The sequence below is a fragment of the Telmatherina bonti genome (assembly GCF_933228915.1).
Source record: "Telmatherina bonti genome assembly, chromosome: 12".
Classification (NCBI taxonomy): domain Eukaryota; kingdom Metazoa; phylum Chordata; class Actinopteri; order Atheriniformes; family Telmatherinidae; genus Telmatherina; species Telmatherina bonti.
The window spans coordinates 23420817-23442911 of NC_136610.1; the positions used below are offsets into that span (position 1 = coordinate 23420817).

The window sequence follows — 22095 nt, forward strand, 5'->3', positions numbered from 1 at the left end:
TGAGTTACGAGAGCTGCGGAACACTGCAGTGGACAACTAATTACAAAAACTTGTCAAGACTGTGTTTTTTTTTCTGTAAATCAAAGAGCGAGTATCCATCTTGTGTCAAGTGAAGCAGTTTGACATGTCAGTGGCCCTTCCCCTCCCTCCACCGCGCTATCTCTTCCTCTACAGCCTGTGTGTGTGACTGTTAGTTTCATTGTAAAACCGCACCGGAATTTCTCAAAACGCACATGTTCCGTTTTTTGTTTTTTGTTTTTAAGTAAGGGGGGAAAAAAGAAACACGCTTCACACGTCATCTCGCACTCACAGCAATCTATCTACAAATGTGAAAAAGTGTGCAACAGTGTAGGCTGCCATGTTACTCAAGGGTGCAGAATTAAAGGCCCTGTCTCTCTCCTCTTAAGCTAAGTAAATGACTAAACTCCAGCAGTGTTGTTTTATCTGCACGATAGTTTGATCTCGTGGGTCTTCGATAATGTTATGGTCATGTTTTACTCATCAACATAAAGTTTAGATGTACAGCGCAAAAATATGTTTATATGTAATTCAATTACTGTACAACAGCGACATCTGGTGGTGGGGAAGGTAAATATATATTTTTTGAAGGTGGTTGTGTCGTTATTTCTGTGCCCGTCATTTGAGGAAGTAACAAAGCTGATGTTTGTCTGTTTTTGCTCCAAAGTTACATGGTGGGATCCCAGGAAAGTTTATGCTTTTCCAACACTTCAGGAAAATTGGTGTTCTAAATTTAAATGAGCCTAAATAGATTTGTAACTTGCTCTGCAAAGTCGAAATTCATAAATGAGGATTATATAAGAAGTTTCAAAATATGAGAAAATGTGCTAATAAGTTCCTGAAGTCATAAGGCATATTAAATATGAAGCCAGCAAAAGGCTATTAAGCTCCATTACCCACATATTTTTTAACATAAACCTCATTGGAGAGTCCAGGGAAGCTCAAATCCAATAGATTTTATTTGGATAAATTTCTTAAATGTCCTTTTGCTGAGGAAATACTTGACTCATGATGAAGCAGACTGTTGGGCCTGCCCTACATTGCTAAAAGACATGTTTCTTCTTGAGTCATTTGGCAGCAGGGTGGAGGAAGTTACTGCATGATAAATACAGTTTATGTGAAGGAGTCTGTGATTGTGCCTCTCACCCAGTTCCCTGGAAACTATGTTGCTTACCTTCATGTTTTTACATTGCTGTAATTCTGTCTTTACCTGTCTCACTCAGTCTTCTGGATCTCATCTTGGTCAAGATGCTGCAACCATGCTGCTCCAAAATAAAATAAAATATAAAAAACACAGTCTCCTTTATCTGGTTTACAATTAAAATCTGAACCGGTTTTAAAATGTTATTGTATACAAGAGAAGATCCTGCATGAAGTTCAGCAACTCATTGACCTGCAGATACAGCAGAGCTACTAAAGAGACACCTTTCCAGTGGTCTACTTTCAGCCCACCCCTCACTTTAAAACCAGCGGAAACCAGCTTTCAAAGTTGTAGCTCTAAAATATTTAACATAATTTAAATTTAAACAGTACAACTCTTTAAATTGAATTGCTAAGGCTGTGGTTGTCGTTTGACTGGAAGCAGAAAAGGAAACTGACAGAAAAATAAGATTTTGATATGTTATTATTATATTGTATTGTATTATATTATATTATATTATATTATATTATATTATATTATATTATATTATATTATATTATATTATATTATATTATATTATATTATATTATATTATATTATTATTATTATTATTATATTTTCTGAATCATTGGCATTTTGCATTGTCTAAAAGCACAGTATGAGTTACAAAATAATCCGGTCTGATAAATATGATTAAAGTAGCTTGATTTCCTACACGTAGAACTGCTTAACTCACAAAGATGCTTTCAAGATGAGTACGTCTGTCACATAAACTGTCACTATAAAGACCTGAGTAGATTGTTATTAATGTTATATGAGTGCATTATTTAAAATAATAACCTATATTATATAGTTATTAAAGGAGAACAAAGGCTGTTTTCCCTGAAGTTACAGTAATAGTCCATCAAGTTTGAGTCTGAAACCATATATTCAGCCTCACTTTCTTTAATAGCTTTTAAAAAAAAACATTTGTCACCACTGATTGTTTGTTAGGAATCAAATAAGACATTCATTGGAATTATTCTGTGATAGAGATTTTATTTAAGAAGAATGAGCACACATTGGAGAAACTCGTAACTAGGACAAATCACCATGATATGTTCATTGTAAATGAAAAGCATTTTAAAAACTGTTCTGCTTCATAAAATAACTCCGAACACGTTGTATCAGTGTGCTGTTGCTGTCGCTGTATGAAAGCGTGCCTTCCTGTGTGCTGTCGGGATGTGTTGATACCGCTTGTGCAGCAGTTCTGGGATTAACTACACCAGGATTATCAGATTGTTTCAGAGCTGCCAGAATAGACATGATGACAGCTTCATATAGGGCACCACATTCACACACACATACACACACAAACAGACAACCTTAATCCAGTCCTCCTTGCTGAACTCAGATAACCCACTGTCAGTTACACTGCCTCTATTGTTTTACATGTACAAAAGGGAGCCGACACTACAAAGCAGTTAAAAACTTCTACTTTTAATATATTATTCATGTGCATTGCCAGTTTAACAGGTTCCTAAGCATTTCATTGCAGTTCAGTACAAACTCTACAGCTGTGAGATGAATAACAGTGCACATGGGATAAACTGTAGCATCATGTGATTGAAAATTTGCCAAATTTGGGTCAAAACTTGCCAAAGATGCCTTTTGTGTGTTTAAGCTACACCTGATAACTGAATGTACTCTCTTCTAGACACAACAAAAAGTACTACACATCTCCTGAGCAGATTCTCTGATGTTCACGAGGTCCTACACAGAGGAGATGTTTGTAGGTGTCTGTGCAGGGTCTGATAAGATCCTCTATGTGTTACTGTGTTTTGGCCATGTGTGAGGGAGCAGCGGCCGTTTCATTGGTGGAACATAAACCAAGTCTACTGTGTCGAAACCCAACAGGTGTCCTACCTGCCACCACCCAAGTCACACAACCCAAAAAAAGGAAACAAAAAAAAGAAAGAAAAAGAAAACACAGACACATGCCTTCCCCTGCATCTCTTTCTCTTCAGCTCATGTTGCAATCATTTTCTCTCTAGCTGGCCGGAGTGGGAGTGGCAGCCTTCTCTGTGGTGTCATCTGCCTTCTCCGCGTCTTCAGTTGCAGGCTGTACTTCAGAGGCATCAACCTGCGCAAACTTCAGTATGCCGAGGACCTTAGCTTTGACATCCTCATAAGTTTCCTTCAAACCCTTCTCCAGAATATAACCCTCACTTTCATCTTCTGGGTTCTCCAGAGCCATGGCTCCCTCCACGGCCGTCTGCAGGTACCGCAGGCTCAGAAGCACTGTCATCTTGATAAACAAAAACAACAAGAATGCTGTGAAAACTTGTATCACTAAATGTGTGGTTAGGATTAGAATTATGAAGCCTGGGGAGAGGATTCAAGCCAATGTTTTCTGACCTTACAGTTTAATTATCTAGATTGTGGTTTGAGTGTCTTAAAGTGTACAGTTTCCTCACAGTCAGGCTATGAGGTGCTATTCAGGCACTCCCACCCCCCTCTGAAGAATTTTTAGACAGTCCCTTGCAATAATTCTGAGATCCAAACATCAGAGACAAAGCATCCCTGCTGTCTTAGTAAAGCAACACTTGCAGAATGATTTCATAGCCTCTCCATGTGATTTTATCTCATGCTCCCTCTTTCCTCTCTATGTAGGATCTGTGGCAAAATTATTCAGAGCTTCTTTTAACAAAGCAGCGAGACTTTAAGTTACAAAACAGATACTGTTTAGCAGGCTAGATGGCTCTTTATCGTGGCAGCCACTAAAAGTGAAGTTAAAAAAAAACACTACATAGAGCTGTTGCATTTAGAGGAATGGATTGCGTGACTATCCGTGGGCAGTGTGGATGTTCTGTTAGATGGGCATGAGCATCCTGTTCCAGCCTGTGGTCTTGTTAAAAAAAAAAAAAAAAAAAAAAAAAGAGTATCAAAACTGTGATTTGCAAAGGGGTGGGAAAGCATGTTTGATTTAATGGCAGAAAATCAATCTTTGTCAGTGTTGTTTTCTTTTTGTCTGGTAGCTTTTCATCAGTGGAAAACCAGCATTTAAAACTGGGTTGTGTGTTTTTTTTTTACACTTCTGACTCGAAGAACTCTGCCAAGTGCATGGCGAAGGACACCTTACTCATATACACACACACACACACACACACATATATATGTATATAGATATATATATATATATATATATATATATATATATATATATATATATATATATATATATATACAGGTTTCTCACAGCTTCCTACTGGGCTCTCTTTGAGCCCAGTAGGAAGCTCAAATACTGCACGAGTGATGCCATTTGCCTCTAGTTTGAGCACCAAAATTAAACAGTTGTCATATTTGTATCTGTATGCACTGGACAATAATTCATAGAATTGTGTCTGAACTTTCCCATTCTCAGCCCAGACTGGTTAATATTTACACACCCATAACCTTATCAATGCTCAAAACTATTTTCTCTAAAAGCAGAGCCAATTGTGCAAACAGTTTACCTCATTAAGCCTGATTCTTGTGGTTTATTTACTGTTTTAGCACCCAGAATGCAGGTGGAATACTATTCAGGTCACCTACCTGAATTAAGATGACTGACAGCACACCAGGACCGGTTGAATTCATCAAACCCATGTAATAGTCAATCAAAGCCCTCCTGCAACCACGGTTGTACAGGTTGAGTTCCTCTGCATGGTAGTCATAGTTGAAGTGGGCAGTATTGTCTGTCAGGTGGTTTTGCAGACAGGGGCGAGGGGAGGCAGGGTTACAGCAGCTGAAAGGAACACCATCCAACAGGTAACGTCGGTCCACATTACTCCGGATACGACTGCAGGAAGGGACAGGAGAAGCAGAAGCATAACAGACATAAAAAATAACAAGAACAAGAAAGATGCAAGTTAGTAAGTAAATTCAGCTTGGGAACAGTAACTTACAGAATATACTACAGGCCTTACTTTTAGCTCAGTATGTCACCATGTCACAACCTCTTTGGTTACTTTTTTTTTTTTTTTTTTACTTTTCTAATCTTTGACTAACTTTTATCTAAGTTCTTGAATCTTTCCATCCTTTTCTGTGTCTCTTTTCAAAAGTAAAGGCTATATCTATTTTTACTACATGTCTTCCTTTATACTTCACATCCTTCTTCCAACTCCCTTTGCAATGTATCACTTGACCATCCTAAGCGTGAAGTCTACTCATGCGTCTTTCATTCAAACCTCTAATATTTGTTTTTACCTTAAAAACCCTCTTTGGCTTAGTTTCTTTGCTTTCCATCTCACCTCTCTACATTACATTAAATGCTGTCATTGACTCACTCTTTGACTTCCTGGGAGGTATAATCCAAATATCGGTTGCTGACCCACTGAACCTCAAACCAGTCCTTGAAGTTGTTATTTCCGCAACAGCGAAACTCCATCTGCAGACGATCAATGGTCTCTTTTTGAAAACAGCGGCCGGGCACGTCAGTGTCCTTGTAGAACCGGATACCATTCCTCAGGCCCTCCTGACAGTGAAGATGGGGAGAAATAGGTTTAGATTTATATGATTTTTTTCATTTTTTAGTTTTCATTTTAGCTAAATATTTAGAAAAGGATATGAATTCTAATCCTTCGTGATATTCTCTGGAACAGTTATGCTTATGAGAAATACTGAAATGTCTCTGATTCGTTTTGTTGTGTTTGAACCATGAAGCAACCATCTCCTCTTGCCCTGTTTCACCCCAGGACAGCAAACATCTTCATCATACATTCAGACTGCTGGGCAACAGCTGTTTCTTGTGTTCTGTTTTGAACAAAAATCTTCAATCTACTGACCCCTATATCACCTCCTCACCTGTCATTCTAAAAGTCATTACACAACTTTGTGACTTCCCCACCTTCAGAGACTCTTCCAGGCGTCCCTGCAGGGCGTAGCTGAGCACCACCACTGCCAGGAGCAGACAACACAGCAGTGCAGCTACTGCAAACCAGGCTAGCAAGAGGACTTTCCAGCGGGGGAAGCGGCTTGCATCCAGAGAATCCTGACACACTCGCGTGGCAACCCAGTTGGTACCAATGGAGGCCAGACCCACCATCATCAAGATGTTGGGCACCACATGGATCTCTGTGTTATCCATCACCTGAAGAAAAGAAAATCACAAAGATGAGTTGTCACAAGCTCTGCTCCCAGCTGCAAGTTACTTTGTCATTTCCTCCACCCACTTTAACAGGTAACAAACCTGTTTTCAGTTAAGCTTATCTTTTTTAGGAAATAACCTTGGCAGCCATGAGAGTCAATTAGCAGCTGATATGCAAGATGCAATATCAACAAGGTATTATGATGATAGATAGGATTCATTACCCTTGTTACAACTCAGTTAGAGATTGAGTTTCTTAATGAACCGGATCGAAACATTGCTGCCAGCCACAAAGCCTTTTAGCTTCTTTGGTATTTAAACCTTCATCTTCCCATAATATCCTTAGCCAACTGTTTATAACAAATACTCATCACCTGAATGCAAGTGAAAAAAAGAAAATCTTTTAGCACTCCATTGAGAAGAACAAGAAAGTGTCAAACAAACTGTCTTCTTGTCCGCCTGGGAGCGAGGAGGATTAAGTTCATGTGAATCACTCCATAAGATCCTTTTAGCTTCCTGACACCATTTTATCCTCACAGTGGAAATGCTTCTTTTGCTTTACCCACATTGCACATCTCTACATGACAGCAGGGACACTGGCTGATAAATTAAAACTGGTCTGACTCACTCATCGGAGATCAATACATATATGGAAGGCAAACGTTCATGCCCTGCAGGTTTCCTGTGTAGGCAAACTGGTTTTCAATTCTTCTAACCTTTCCCATTTCATTGGTGATCAATTAAAGGCAGTGACACTAATAGGACATTCTTATAGAAACCATGACCTTTACCTGCTGGTCATGTTACCACTAAGTACACACGGTATGTTCATTCATTTGGAGGAGTGTTAGTGTTTAAAGTTGACTTATTCTGCAAGTTCTTAACTTAAAACATAGCACTGAGTATGCTTACACTTACATTATGTGCTCTGTATTTATAGCTGAAACAAAGTTTAAAGGAAAGAACTGAGAAGTGACGGCACAGAAGAATCCCAACACACATAATGTTTGAAGTGTTCAATCCGGTACATGTTTAACTTCATATAAACTCTTGCTTGTTCATAGACTTCAGTGCCACTTAGCCTTCATAACATTACATTAATGAGCTTGTTCTACCTCGGCCCTACGGAGAAGCTCTGTCTTGAGGTAAACTCCAAGACAAAAGATGAAGGCCCCGCACATCACTGCCAGCCAGGACATCAGCCACAGGCCCTGGGCCAATCGCACCCGCCTCTGCTGGTTGAACTTTATCTTTAACAGCGTCATGGCTCACTACCATGCAATGATCAGTAAAAAGACAAGAGAGAAAGGTAAGAATGGAATGAGTCAATTCTGTTTGATCAATTCTGGTTAATAATAAAATGGAGTTTATCCAGAGGTGGTGTGCTGTTGTAAAAGAGACAAAGCCAACAGAGCTCACAAGAGTGATTTCAGTGTTGCACAAATTGTGCTGTTGGGATGATCAGGGGTTGGTGCAGGCCTTGTGCTTGTTGTTCGGTAGGTTATAAGCAGGTTGAGCTCATCTAAGTTGTTCCAGGTGGAGGGGATAAGCAGGTAGATCCTTGAGATGTAAAAGGACACAGTCGACCTCAGAGGATAAACCAAATTCTTTCACTTGGTTGTCGAAATTGTCCCAAAAAACATTCTTGATAATCCAAATCAGTGCAGAAACTGCATGAAAATGTTAGAAAAATTATGGTAAATGAAGAATGGAAGAAATAGATAATCCTTTTCCCAGAGATATAAGGTTTTCTCTTCAAGTTGTTGATCACGCCACCTCTGTCTCTTCTTCAAGTCTAGACCACCAATTTCTCCCTCTTGATGTGATGTTGTTTTTTGATGGCGCCCCTCTGGGTCTCTGTGTGTGCGGCGCCCCCCTAAACCGCTGTACCCATGGTTGGAGGACAAAGAGACTGGCCAAAGTCGCAAGTTTGGAACCGTAATCCTCCAACGTAGTCCCTATCCTATTATAGTCCAGGGGCCAATTGGAAAGCAGGCCAGTGTCTGATCAGCAAACTTGTTCTGATAGACATTTATAATGGGCGGGTCTGTAGAACTATTTCGACAGGTGGCCCTACCTGAGACCTATCAGACCAGGGTGGGCATGAGGAATGTTTCAGATGCTTTTGAGATATTTACAACAGGTTCACACTTATCAGCCACAAGTAATTGCTCCAGACGACCTTTGTTAACGTTGTTTTTCTTGTCACAAATTTATTCCCTAAATTTGACCCAAACCCAACTATCTACTCATTTGACATGCCTGAACCCAACTCTGCCCAAACTGCCTTCTTTAAAGTTGAAAATAAAACCTGTTGCTGTCTGATTGGCCTTACAAAGATGAGGGAAAAAAAGATAATCTTTTCTTGATTTCTTCAATCAAAACAGAATTTCAGTCACACCGTATGTGATGACTGGGTAGAAGGTGGAAAACTGAGTTTCTGTCTGAATTAAAGTACTAATATTGTCACGGGAAAGATCTCAGGACCTGTTGGGGTAAAAGTAAGACAGCGGTTATACTTGTAAGGGATTATGAAGACAGTGCAACAGGGAGGGAGCTTGGTGGGGTTGGATCGATAGGATTAAACTGTTATTATAAGTATTTATGACAGCTTGAATCAGAGCTCCAGTTAGGTTGAAGCCAGTCAGTCTCGCGTTACCATCTTTAAAAACACACACATGCACAAACACAGACAATACACACACACACACACACATACAACAGCAACTCTTACCTCAGACTTAAAAAATTACAATTATCAATACTTTCTCAAAATACTGCTGCTCGCCACATTTACTGTGATGTTCAGTACAAGTACTAATTAGACAAGACAAGTTTATTTGTGTAGAGCACCTTTCATGTACAAGACAATTTAAAGCATCACAGATAATATAAAGAAGCATAAACTTCAAAGCAGTTCAGAAAATGACTGATTAGTTAAAGCAAGCTCTATTAAAAGTTAACATTCAGATTTCATCCGCAAGCACTTCAAAAAAATAAATATTTTTTACCCTGATTTAAAAGTGTCTGAAAAGATTTGTACAAAATGACACAATAAACAAACCTGTAACGGCAGTGGCGGATTTAAGAGATTTGGGGTCCCAGGCAAAGGTAGGCATGAGGCCCTATGGTAAATATTGCACCTTCTACTCCACTACTGTGTATTATTTGAGTTGCCAGTGTAAAAGTTTCTTTGCTGACTGAGATCGTGTACAACAGAGAAGGGTTGCTTCACTCGATGGTATGAACTGATCATTTATTATGACCAGTCATTCTTTAAGTTACAGATCAACTCACTGACCGCATCACACACACACACACACAGATCACATTAGGTATTAGTACGGGGTCCTATATACCAGAAGGGGGTGGAGACTGAAGGGGGGCCCCGAGACACACATAATATAATAAGCATTCTGCTGGCAGCTTAGCAAATGCATTTTAATCAGAAACTATTTTTGTTGATAATAAGTAACTAAGTAATAAATAACCATAAGTATATGACAGGTTTTATGGGGCCCTAAAGAACTTGAGACCCTAGGCAACCGCCTAGTTTTGCCGAATAGTAAGTCTGCCCCTGTGTAACGGTACTGGCAGCAATGGCTGCAGATAGCTCAACAATTAGCAGTCAGGCTCTTGAGAATGGCAACACTGTCACAAATTACTGAAACACTGGATGAAGAACTTCATATTAATTAATGTTTTAATCATTAAAAGATTTCTCCACATAAAATTAGTAAAGTGTATGTTATTGTTATTAGACTTAAAAAAAAATCTTGAGAAATGTCTGTACACGGGCTTTGAATGTCTATCCTCTTGATGCAACTGACTGGACTGATGTGAAATTCCCACTCTGAAAAGATATGAGGGGTTATGGCTTAAAAGCCTTTAGCTATTGAGCTCCTCATTATTTGTAGCGCTGAGCTCAATCTTCTATCAAGCCAGAGTGGAAAACATTTCACTAGAGGGCTACAAATTTTGGTCTCAGTTCTCAAATGCTTACAGAGGGACACTAAAACAAATGTTAGGCAGCCCAGAGGTAGATACGGTCCTGTGTCAGCAGTTTTAAAAGGTTCATATTTTCAAGGTATCAGTAAAAACTTTTCATTTTGCGTGTACTCTTTATAGTGGCAGGGTACAAAGACTGGGAAAAGGCTTGCATGTGAATGAGACATTCTAAAAGAAAAGGTCTAGATTTTAGGAAATAATGACTTGATTATTACAATGAAAATCAACTAATGGAAAAAGTATGCCAGTGATGACTTAAATCAACATTAGTTTTCTTGGGACAACTCTGCAACAGTTACACTTCATTGATAATAAGAAAAAACTCATTTTGAGACCAAAACCTATGTTTTATATGGTTTTTTTTCAGCATTCTTGGTTATTTAAATTTAGACTGGAGATGTTAGAAAAGAGGTACAATAACTTAAAGTTGTGCTAAATTTCATTCATTTAAACTGTTAACTGTTTTTTCATTTTATTGAGTTGAAGATAATAAAAAAAAAATTAAAACAAACAAATCAGTCTTGTACAAATTAGAGCACTTTTTTGATGAACAATGAGATAAAATTCCTGTCAACAGGTGGAGAAGTCTGATTTAGGTACAGAAAATACCTGCCTCTCGTGGAAACATCAAAGGATTGTTTAATAAAATATTAGTTTACGAGTGATGTAACATATATCATTTTATCATATTTGTTTGTTTGATTGTTTTTTCATTCAACTGAATTATTTTCATGAATTTTCTTATATTTTTATTATTTTTGTCAAGTTTGACTTATTCTACTAGCAGCTGTTTTTCCCTTTTTTATTGTGAAGGTATGGATACATTTTAAGAAGACTTTATTATCACCCAAGTGGGTAATTGGTGAGATGCTGTGTAAATGCTGTAATATGATAAAAAAAAAAATTATATATATGTATATATATATATATATATATATATATATATATATATATATATATATATATATATATATATATATATATATATATATATATATATATATATATGGTAGTGTTGACTCACAACAACATATTGACGTGCATTATATGCTGTGTATACTTGTACTTTTTTTTTTGTTGTTGTTGATTGTGTTATTGTGCCCATTTTTATGTACAGCACTTTGTGATTTTTATCTGTGAAAAGCGCTTTATAAATAAACTTTACTTACTTACTTACTTACTTGTACTTGGGCATTTGATGTTTACTTTTAAATAAAAAAATGTTCGGATTTGATTGTCTATACTTGAAATGTTCTCCAGTAATAATAAATAAAATATCGTAATAAATTTTTTACTTCACCTTTATTTTTATCATACCTATCCAAGTAGTAAAATTATTAGATGAAATCTGACTGAATGCATTTGTTGCAGAATTCTGAACAGATTAATAATTCTTATTATATGTGGGGGAAAAAATAGAAAAATATAGTCAATAATGAACAGAAAAATGATCAGTCTGTATGTTGAGTTATTCAATATAATTACTTTTATTTGGGTAAAAGAGACCAAAGGTATACATGGCAAACTCCTCCAAAAGAACTGGGGGTGTAAAGGTGAAAATAATATTATTTGGTTGAGGCTGTTTTTTTATTTAACTTAAATCTTCCTAACACCTGCACATATAAACTATCTACCAGTCATCATAATATTGCAGAAAGGAAACACCAGGCATTTTTTTTTTCAAAATAATACACATAATCATTAAGGCTTTTCTCAAGCCCCTACATAGACAGTAAAATCAAAATCATAATCATATTATTATTAACATCAAATCATTCTGAAACATATTGGGTCTGGAGAAGACAAAGAACAATGTTTTTCAGTTTTTGCTAATAGAAGTAAGAATTTCTTCTTTCCCTATGTGCAGTGGAAACATAAACACAAAACGACAAGTTTCAGCATTAATAAGGACAAAGTCATCATGCCAGGTAGAACTGTGAGAAAAGTAGATAATAAAAATAAGTATATAAAAAAGTATCAGTAAAATTGTTTTTAGAGAAGTTAACGAAAGAAAGGCTGCCCTATTTAAAGTTACAGGAAGTCAATTTTATTGAAGCTGTTACAATAATTCTTCAATCCTCCATTGAACAAACTCATTTTCATTATGTTTAACCTTCAGTAGACATTTTATATTAATATATTCTCCCTTTTTTTGGCTTTAAGATCTAAAAGGTAAACAGAGCTTCTAAGAAACTAAAATGAAATGATCGGCTTTTATTTAAAATTTGGTTTATGATTTATATACTAAACATCATTTCTTTTCATATTTACAATCTACTACTTAATAGTTATTAAATCAAGAACCCAGATTCTGAAACAATAAAATACCCCTCACATATGCTGCATTATTTTACAAAATAAAACTTAAATAAATAACATTTATAAAATGTACTTGTAATGTACATTACAATGTAAAATTAAAAATAAAACAATAATTTAATAAACATTTAGCCAGTTTATTGTGTGTGTGTACATGTATTTTTCTGCTGCAGCTGTAGATACTTGTCTTTTTGACTTAACTTATCATTTTTTGGCTTATTTGAGATTTTAGTATTGTGCTAAAAGATTTATTCCTCAACTTAGATACTTACATTATGCAGAGGAATAATGTACATGTAGAGGAATAATCCATAGGGTAAACAAACAAACAAAATCACAATCTTTTTCAGCCACAGCATCTTGAAAAAGAAAACAGTGCCTGCACCAGACGGATATTATGGGAACAGATGGATGAAAACATATGTCCTTGGATGGCCTTTTCAGTCTGCCACCTTGTTTGTTTGCTCTACCCCACTCGCCCACTCCTTCCCACTTTGCTGCTCTGTCCCTCCACTAGCCTCTTTGTGTGCCTGCAGGTGCTGCATGAAACCATCCAGGATCTGTTGGGCAGACACTGAGTTCACATCCCCAGAGTCCTGCTCTAAAAGTAGCACCTTTAACCCTCCCTTTCCTCCCCAGCTGTCACCACCCACATGGGCACGCTGGGGGTCTTGGGGGACATCTTCATGGTTAGGGCCTTTAGAAGATTGCTTTTGGCTTTGGGGGTAAACAGGCTGGGGTCTTGCAGGGTAACTGGTAGCCATTTTCTTATAGATAGCAGTGCTGATGTCAGCCACAGAGAAGGATGGACTCGACTCATGCTGGCCTGGGAGACTCCCCTCATTCTTATTTGCTGGCACGTCATGTTTAAATGGCAGGAAGGCTGTGACTCTCTGCGAACCTGCATCTGATCCGGTCAACCAACCATGTGCTGCTTCCGCCTCTTTCGGAGGAACGAATTGGCCATCTGCTTGCTGGGAGGAGCTGATTGGAGAAGAGGTTGTGAGGAACTTCTGTATGGTCTCAGCTGAGCTAAACTGCTTCTCCAATAAGTCTTTTATCAAGCACGGTACCTGAGAGGGACATCAACACATTTTCATTACTTCTTAATTCCTAATAGAAAAAGAATAAGAATAAGAAATAAGAATTAAAGCCGCATGCCTCAGACCCCACCCCCCATCCTGCAACATGTTAAGTGCCAAAGAATAATGAATGCTTTTAACTTTGGTGCAGATCCAATATATTTCTATAGAGATATACAGTGTGCTCAAAGTGAAAGAATGGGTATGATGACTTTTTTGCTGATCGTGGGGTGTTACACATGTGTGCCGAATTTCATTGTCCTACATACTTTGTCCGAATATTTTGTTCACATTGTCTCCTTCTGAAGGCATCCAGCTACATAATGTTAACACCAGCAGTCATGTACCCAAACCTTCTGAAATATGCTATAGCGTATGACACAAAATATCATAAGAGGCTTAGAGTGCGGTATTAACATCATCGTGTCACTGTAAGAAGGCTCCTAGTTGGAACCTTGACTGGAGTTTGTGTGTGGTTGCATTTCTAGAGTCAAAAACATTTATGCTGTCTTAACCAGCACTTTCTAAAGTCACCCAGAGTGAATGGCTGTCTACTGGATCTGTCCTGACAACCCGACTGACAACCTGTCCAGCCTCTTACAACTTTGCCTCTTACGTGAAAGTCTTCTTAATAAAAGAAATATCATATATGCTTCCCCAACAATTCTTGCCAACAGAATGTTTTCTTTTTATTTTAAAAGCTACAGCACATTAGTCTAGTCCTCTCCATGTTTAGGATTCTTGTTTGTTTGTTTTTTTGTTTTGCCCTGGAAACTTATTAATTGAACAATTATGACTCAAAAGTATCTTATTAACAGCCAAAATGATACCTGACGGCATTCACTAAATGTTTCAAGATTTATTTATTTTATCTTTTAGCATAGGAAACTAATCCATTGTATCACTATGATCTGAAGAATTTCATGTAATGGAAATCAAGCATATTCAATTGGAAAGAAAACAATTCTGAAAAATAGAAGAAATATGAGAAGTCATAAATTGAAAGTAATTTTCTATTAGTATATAACTATATTATATATTATGATGACTTATTTTGTGTATTACCACTATTTATTGTTTAAGTTTTATTGTAATGTAAGATCATGTCCATTAATTTTCAGAGATCCTGCATAATGTTAGTGGGTTTTGGACCAGATAAGTGTTCAACTTCTTCCAAGACCCTTTTCGAACTTAAGAAGCTTGTTTTGTTTGTTGTAATGACTATATGTTCTTTTTTATAGTTTGTATTTTAGTTCGAACAAAAAAAAAAAAAAAAAAAAAACAGTCTTGATAGGTTTGTCCTACCCAATTAAATAACAAAAGAAAAGAAAAAAAAGAAAAAAAAACTATTAGTCACTGAGTGCTGCAGTGTGTCTTACTGTCCACTAGGTGGCAGTGTGCTCACATTAATGTTCTCCAGGGCTGCGATGGTCTTGTGCGCGTCCTCCAATTCTGAGCCCAGCTGGGAAACGCGATTTATGAGATATTTCCTTTCACTGTTCAGACTCTCAGACTGCACACAGACAAGAGCAAAGGAAAAACTGCATGAAAGTGATAAGAGGGCTGCGAACGTACTGAATGAGCAACAATATAACCCCCCTCCCCCCCTTCCCCTTTTTATCATTCTCTCCATGTTTTCCTCAACCCAAATACATTTTTCTTACAGCTATGTGCAAGTGCTCCCCCAGCAGGTTATTGGCCTGTTTGGTCCCGGTATGTATCTGCAGAAAACTGCAATGTCAAAAGAAAGAAGAGTTATTTAAAACAAAACAGACCCATTCTTTGCCATTTCTACACACTTCATTCTGTACCATGTTATCTTTAAGTTGGGTTAGTGGCAAACACACTTACCCAACTTACTTAAACTTCCTGAACAAAGATAAAAACAACTGACACCCAACTGGAAACCACAGTGAAGCAACCATTCAGTCCAGTTGCTCCAGTCTGTTAAGGAATGTTAAGTATCTGCCTGTTGGGCAGCAGCAGTTGTTTGGTAATAAATTCAGGCCGGACCAGGTTGGGGATTGAGTTTTCCTGTTACTGCTAGTTAGTACATGTCAAAGCAGGACACCCAGTAAGGCGTGTCAAGTTTTATTGATCCAGATTTCCATCAATCAGTTATTCATAAAAAACTACAATAAGTAGACTGGATTGAGGCAGTCATAGTACATAAATAATTATTTCTTATATAGGAACACATCCTGTTGTTGCAGGTGAGATCGATACAGAGTTAATGTCAATGAACTGGAGTGCAACAATATAAATGGGAGGAAAATCAATTTGTTCTTACAAAAGAAAACAACAAATAAACAGAAGAAATTAAAATAAAAAAGATAGACATGCAATATAAATAGTGCTGTGTCTTCATATAACATCCTAACAATTTCCCACAGTCTTCCTCCGTATAAGAATTTGTACAATATATTGAAGAGATTTTTCATGACGCATTGTCTTATTTGTTTTCACAAGAGACCTTTTGTACTTGTCTTTGACGTGGCTAAGTTCATCCCTGGTCCTCTGCAACTCTGCCTCCAGGCTCTCAATGCAAACCACTGTCTGCAGCAAGTTCTGGTGAAGATCTGCATTCTCTTCCTGCAGTGCCCTGAACACAGAGAGACATTCGATGTTACAAGTCAATCCATAAGCTACTATCAATCCAGAGATATTCACTATCAAGTACTTTTATGTGAAGAAAGTGCCCGAAGAACAAACAACCTACAGAATTCAGTCTAAAGAACTTGTGCAACACTTTGAATCATTTGTTTAGGTACATTTTAATCCCATGTTTTCAGTTATTACCTTAATATGACACAGCTGGTTATTTACATAAAAGGGAACTATGGGCTGAGTTCAATTAACACCCATGTTCAGCTTGTCAATCCATGACATTTACAGAAAATACATAGACTTGCTCATCAATATATAAAATGACCAGGGGAGCAGAAATGCAGCTTAAGCTCTGTTGCACACGCAGTCTGGCTAAAACATGTGACCTCACAGACTGAATAAGATAAAAAGATCAATTTAGCGCCTGAAAACTGCCTTATTCTATTCTATTCTATTCTATTCTATTCTATTCTATTCTTTAAATAACCTCCCAGAAAAGACTACTTTAATATTGTGCAAGAGTATATTCAGTGGTTTTACGTGTACACTGAGTTGATTTTAACACCAGAGGGTTTATTGTGAAGGTCAGAATTTGTTGTCAATACAACCAATAACAATCACTGACACCTCCTCTACTCTCCACTCATATCAGTCAGCTCCTGTTCACTCAGATCTGTTTTCACCTGTTCCTCTCTCTTTAAGAGCAGGAATATCACACTCGCACTTTGTCAGATTGTCTGCAACGTGCCTGTCAGCCAGAAACTTTCCAGCCTTCTGTTCCCTGCACCTGTCTGTTCTGATCAGACCTGTTTTCTGCCTCTGGTCCTTCTGGATAGTGAGGTTCTCTATCTGACCTCTGCCTGGTTTCAGACTAGGATTCTGAATTGTGGACTTGGATGGGCTTACTGGTTTTGATCGTGGACTTGTTTTGCATACACCTTCTCCGGGATTTGGAGATTTCTATTTCATATCTGCTTTGGATCTTCCCTCTGCATTCAGGATTTTTTAATATTGCCTCATAGATCCATCTCAGTTCATTCTGGATACAGTTTGACACCACAAAAATGTTCCCTGGGTTGTAGTCAACAGCTAGCGTTCACCCAACCACCTGATGGCTCTTACCTGTTCCAGTTCCTTATCTCTGCTCTGCCTGGACCTTTCTAGTTATGCGTCACAAACCTCTTGTCACTTGAGTTCAGTATATAAATACTTTATCTGCTGGAAAACCTTACTAAACTGATTCTCAATTTCCAGATTCTGCAAAAAACACATTCCTCCTCACCCTGCCAGCATCCACATCAGCAATAAACTCATTAAACTTTTTAACTTCAATCTGTTACCACTAAACCATTAATGTGGCTCATCTATATTTCATTTTATTCCTTTTTTTTTTTTTTTTAAATACAAAAAATTGTAATTTAGATCTGTTATTTAGCAGTTGTTAAAATTTATTCAATGTAAGTAATTTATCAGTTATAGATGAGCATGTTAACATTTCTGCTTAAGACTGTAAGGAAAGTATCATTACTTTAGATATCAGCCCGCAGACCCTGATAATTAGTGTGTATGTGTTTATATTTTTTGTCACATGCACTAACCTAACATGGAGGTGTTACATAATATTGTTCAAACGCTTCTACTTTACACGAGAGTAGAGATGGAAAGGAAGCTCTCATTAATGTAATCAATAATTCACTGACCCATTACAGAGGGACCCAAAGAGAAACGTGTGCAAATCTGTACTTGCATAAAAGACATGCATTTGCAGATACTTACTGAAGATGATCCGCATCAAACAGTATGTCCTAGAAAAAAACACAAACAAAACCGTGAAGACAGTGGACAAAAGTTTGCAAGAAACAAACAAAAGGATGCAATGTGGTTGATTCCAGCAAGGTGAATCGAAATTGAAAATTTAGGCTTAACATGATGTACTAATGTATCAATATGAGCAGTCCTTAAGCAGAGTGACTGCATGTCAGTACGTCTACCTTAGTGTTGTTATCTGACCTCTAGCATATTGGAGGAGCGCCACAACAGTGAAAAACATGTCAGTTGAAATTCAACGTGTGCTGGAGATAAGTTTGTGAACCAGAGCTTTTCAGTACCATAATTTAAGGAAAACTAGCATAACTAAAGAACTTACATTACTAAATCAAAGCTTAATATGAAGTCATAAAAGCTATAACTTATTGTAATATAAAGAGAGGTCAAAGGTAGGAATGAGGACATCTATCTATCCATGCACAAGCGCTCACTGTGTACACAGAACAGGCTGAAGCCCCATTAATGAGTACAAACAAATTCAATAAACTATTGAATTATGGAAGACCGATGTGTTCTGTGAGGCTAAAACATTTGCCAGGATTTTCCCCTTGTGCAGTTAAATGTGTGTGTGCAGGTGTGTGTGTATGTGACTTTACAAAATGTAGCAAAACAAGAGATATCAGAGTCTACGCTCCATGGAAAAAGGAAATGTTACATAATGTGTAGGCTTATTAGTACATTTGACTGTGAGCCTGGGCAGATTATGTAAGAATGACCTGATATGTAGTCAGCACATGCTGACATTTTCCCTGTACGGGTTACTGCTGTGAGCTACACCGATTTATCATAGTGGATGTTATCCAAATACACAGTTACTTTAGAGAACAAATAGATGTAGGTTTGAGAGCAACCACAAATTTTTTGAACAGATATATCTGGTAGCCTCCAACAAAGTTTCCCCTAAAAGCACAGAGGAATCATCATCTGCTGCATTGCTGGAAAATGACTCAGCTTGCAATGCGGAGTCTTTGACACACCTACGCAGACAATGACTCAGCTGCACTGCCACTGCAAGAGGGGAGAAATGCTACATCTGCAAACTGTTCTCTTCCTAAACAGAGATATTAGGACTTTAGGAGATCAAAAAGTCTACTTTTTTCATAGCTTCATCCTTTAAAACGATTTTATCACTCTGGCTATTATTAATGACTTATTTCTGTTTATTACATTAACATAGTTCTTATACATTTTCATTCTACTGATATTTTTTAATTGATTTAATTTCTTTCCTACAGTCGTGTATAGTATCTCTGTTAAGTCTGTGTGTTGACATGGATGCCATAAACTACAGCATGTCTTTAAACAAAGAAGAACATTTTTGTAACTGTTTCTGTATTTTGTAAAACTAAATTTAGAGGTTTTATTATTTTATCACCCCATCTTAATTTCTCACCTCCATCTTTTTTCTTTTCTTTCACTTTATTTTTTTATCAACAAGACCATAAAAACGTACCAGTCAAAGTGAACTCACCCTGTGCTCTTTAGAGAGGCCTGTGTGTAGTGACTGGTGTTGACCGCTCTGCTCTGAGCTGTGACTGGTCGCCGTGGAGGCTGTATCTCTGGCCCTGGATGAGTCTGATTTTGTGGATGAGGACTCAGATCCAAAACCTGGTCCTGCTGCACCCTGAGTTGATGAGAGTGGGGAACCGCTTGGCCTTTGGTTCTCAAACTCTTCATGGATCTGTTGATGGAACTGCTGGCTGTGTGGTGGTTGGTTGTGGAAGGTGCTGGGCTGGTGTTTGCGGTGGTGCCGTTGTTTGGGATGGGTGGGTTCAGGGCTGGTACTGGTTCCATCTGTCAGATGAGGGCCATATCTGCTGTGTCTGCCCCCAGATATGGAGCCCCCTGTGGGGGAAGGTCTCCTGTCTTTATGACCATGTCCGCCAGAGTGAAAGTGCTGATGAGGTGGAGGGCTACCATTATGATTCTTTGTTGTATAGGAGATCAGTTTTTCCGGATTGGAGCAGTTGGAGTATTTTCGAGAGCTGTCGCAAGCTTTCACCTGTCTGCTGTGCTGCTTCAACGTCTTCGCTATCTCAACTGCCGTGCCCATTTTGTGCTTCTTGGGTGGAAGCTGGGGCTTTACTGGGTCAGATATAAAGGTTGGGGTAGAGGTGTTTTCAGGAGTTTTATTACTGTGCGCACCCAGGATGGTAAGATCAGATGGACTCATGACCTGCTTTGTTATCTCATCTAAAAAGGCTGAAAACTGCAACTTTCCTTCCACAAAATTTGCCCTGGCTTGCTCTATCTCAGCTTGAGTGATTCCTTTGCCTTTCTGCCCACTTTGACCTTCTCCTTTGGTGACTCTAGGGGAAAGCACCTCCATTGACTTGGCTTTGCGAATGTCAATGTGATTCTCCTTTTTTTTGAGTATTCCCTTGCTGGGTAGTTGACAAGAGGAAATTGCCCTCTTTGGCCCCTTTGGCACCCCTAAAACAATGTCCTCCTCACTGAAAGCCAAACTTCGGTTCAAACTAGCTGACTTATAAAGTGGCCCGTGGTTTATGTGTGATACTTTGGATTGCTTTCCTCTAACATCACCTTCATTACACTGGAGAAAACCTTCATCACTGCGACTATGACCTCGATTAAGGGAAGAAAAGTTAGTGTTTCCGCTGTGCTCTGAGCTGTCATTCAACCTGCTAGAAATATTTCCTTTTTTGTTGTGTTTAATTGTGGCAAAAACAATAGGCCCACAGCTGTCATCCTCCCTAAAACCTCTGCGCACATCTGAAATATTAGAACAGGACAGGGAGTGCTGTGGCCGCTCAGCATAACGAAGAGAAAAGGGATCATTTGCACTTGTCTCTGTGTACCAGGAAGAGTAAGAAGATGTGGAAGAGCTAGAGGAGAGGGAAGAGGAAGATGCTCTGGAGAGAGTTACAGGGGTGTGGTGGTTGAAAATGATTTCATTCTCTTCATCGTGGTGAAACTGATGAGGATAATGGGCATTATGGTGAGAGCCATCCTGGAGATATTGACTGTGCTGATGGTGGTGAAAGTGCCCTTGGTTATCATCTGTATTTCTATCAGTGTCATCAAGCATTGTGTACCTATATCAGAGGAACCATATTAGAATGTGAACAGGCTTAGAAAAACTGCATGATACTTTACATGACAAACTTTCAAACCTACATGAAAAGTTTCTTTTATATAATGGGTTCATCTTCTATCTCTTTAACTGGAAGAAATCATCCTACCTGTGTGAATGCATGTCCTGGTGATGGCGAAAGTGATGATGGTGGTGATTCTTCCGTGGTTTGATCTCATCCGGAGGCGAAGGGCTGTGAACAGGTTTAAAAAACTTCTCCATTACTTGTCTCCTTTTTCCTGGTGTATCCCCTGTGGCTGGAAGGAATGGCAAAGGCTGTATTATGTTGTTTTCCCTAAGGATAAATACTTTCTTCATGTTTTTTTCTCTATAATGGGCTATTACAGCATATTTGATCCTGTCAGCTTCAAAGAACATGACACTGCTGCTATAAAATTAGACACATGTTCTAAGATATTTTGAAAAAATAATACATTTAATCTAACAAATAAAGATTTCAATTTCCTAAAATGTTTACTTACAATAGTTTCTCAAAAATTATATTGTAGTAAATTATTCTCAAAGCACCCAGCTGTTGGTTTACTTGTGCAGCTATTCATATGAAGCTTGTCTTCCTCAGCATCTAACCTGTTAAATGATGGAATCACAGCTTGACAGCAGGAATGTATGATTTGCAGAATGGTGACTTGATTTTGCATCACGGCTGATGTAACAGCCGGGTGTTCATCGAACCAGAAGAAAGAGCCAGCGCTTTCACACAGGAGATAATTGACTCAAGCCTCAGGGGAAAGGATCTATACCAGGCTTTGTTCAAAATCAAAGATAAACCTTTCAGTGTTGTTTGCCTTTATTTATTGCTACCTTACTATTCTAATTCTTAGAATATTCTATTCTAAACTCATTGTTCATTTTGTAGACTGAAGTCCAACAG

The 22095-nt window shown here is 38.0% G+C and overlaps 1 protein-coding gene across 1 annotated transcript; it reads right to left on the reverse strand.

Moving 5' to 3' along the window:
* Positions 1-3188: 3188 nt before the first annotated feature.
* On the reverse strand, positions 3189-7531 carry rom1b (retinal outer segment membrane protein 1b; the record flags this gene model as incomplete). Its single annotated transcript, XM_079249873.1, has 5 exons — positions 3189-3446; positions 4733-4979; positions 5467-5654; positions 6027-6269; positions 7382-7531. The coding sequence occupies 5 exons, from the start codon at positions 7529-7531 to the stop codon at positions 3189-3191; spliced, it is 1086 nt and encodes a 361-aa protein (XP_079105999.1).
* Positions 7532-22095: the final 14564 nt, after the last annotated feature.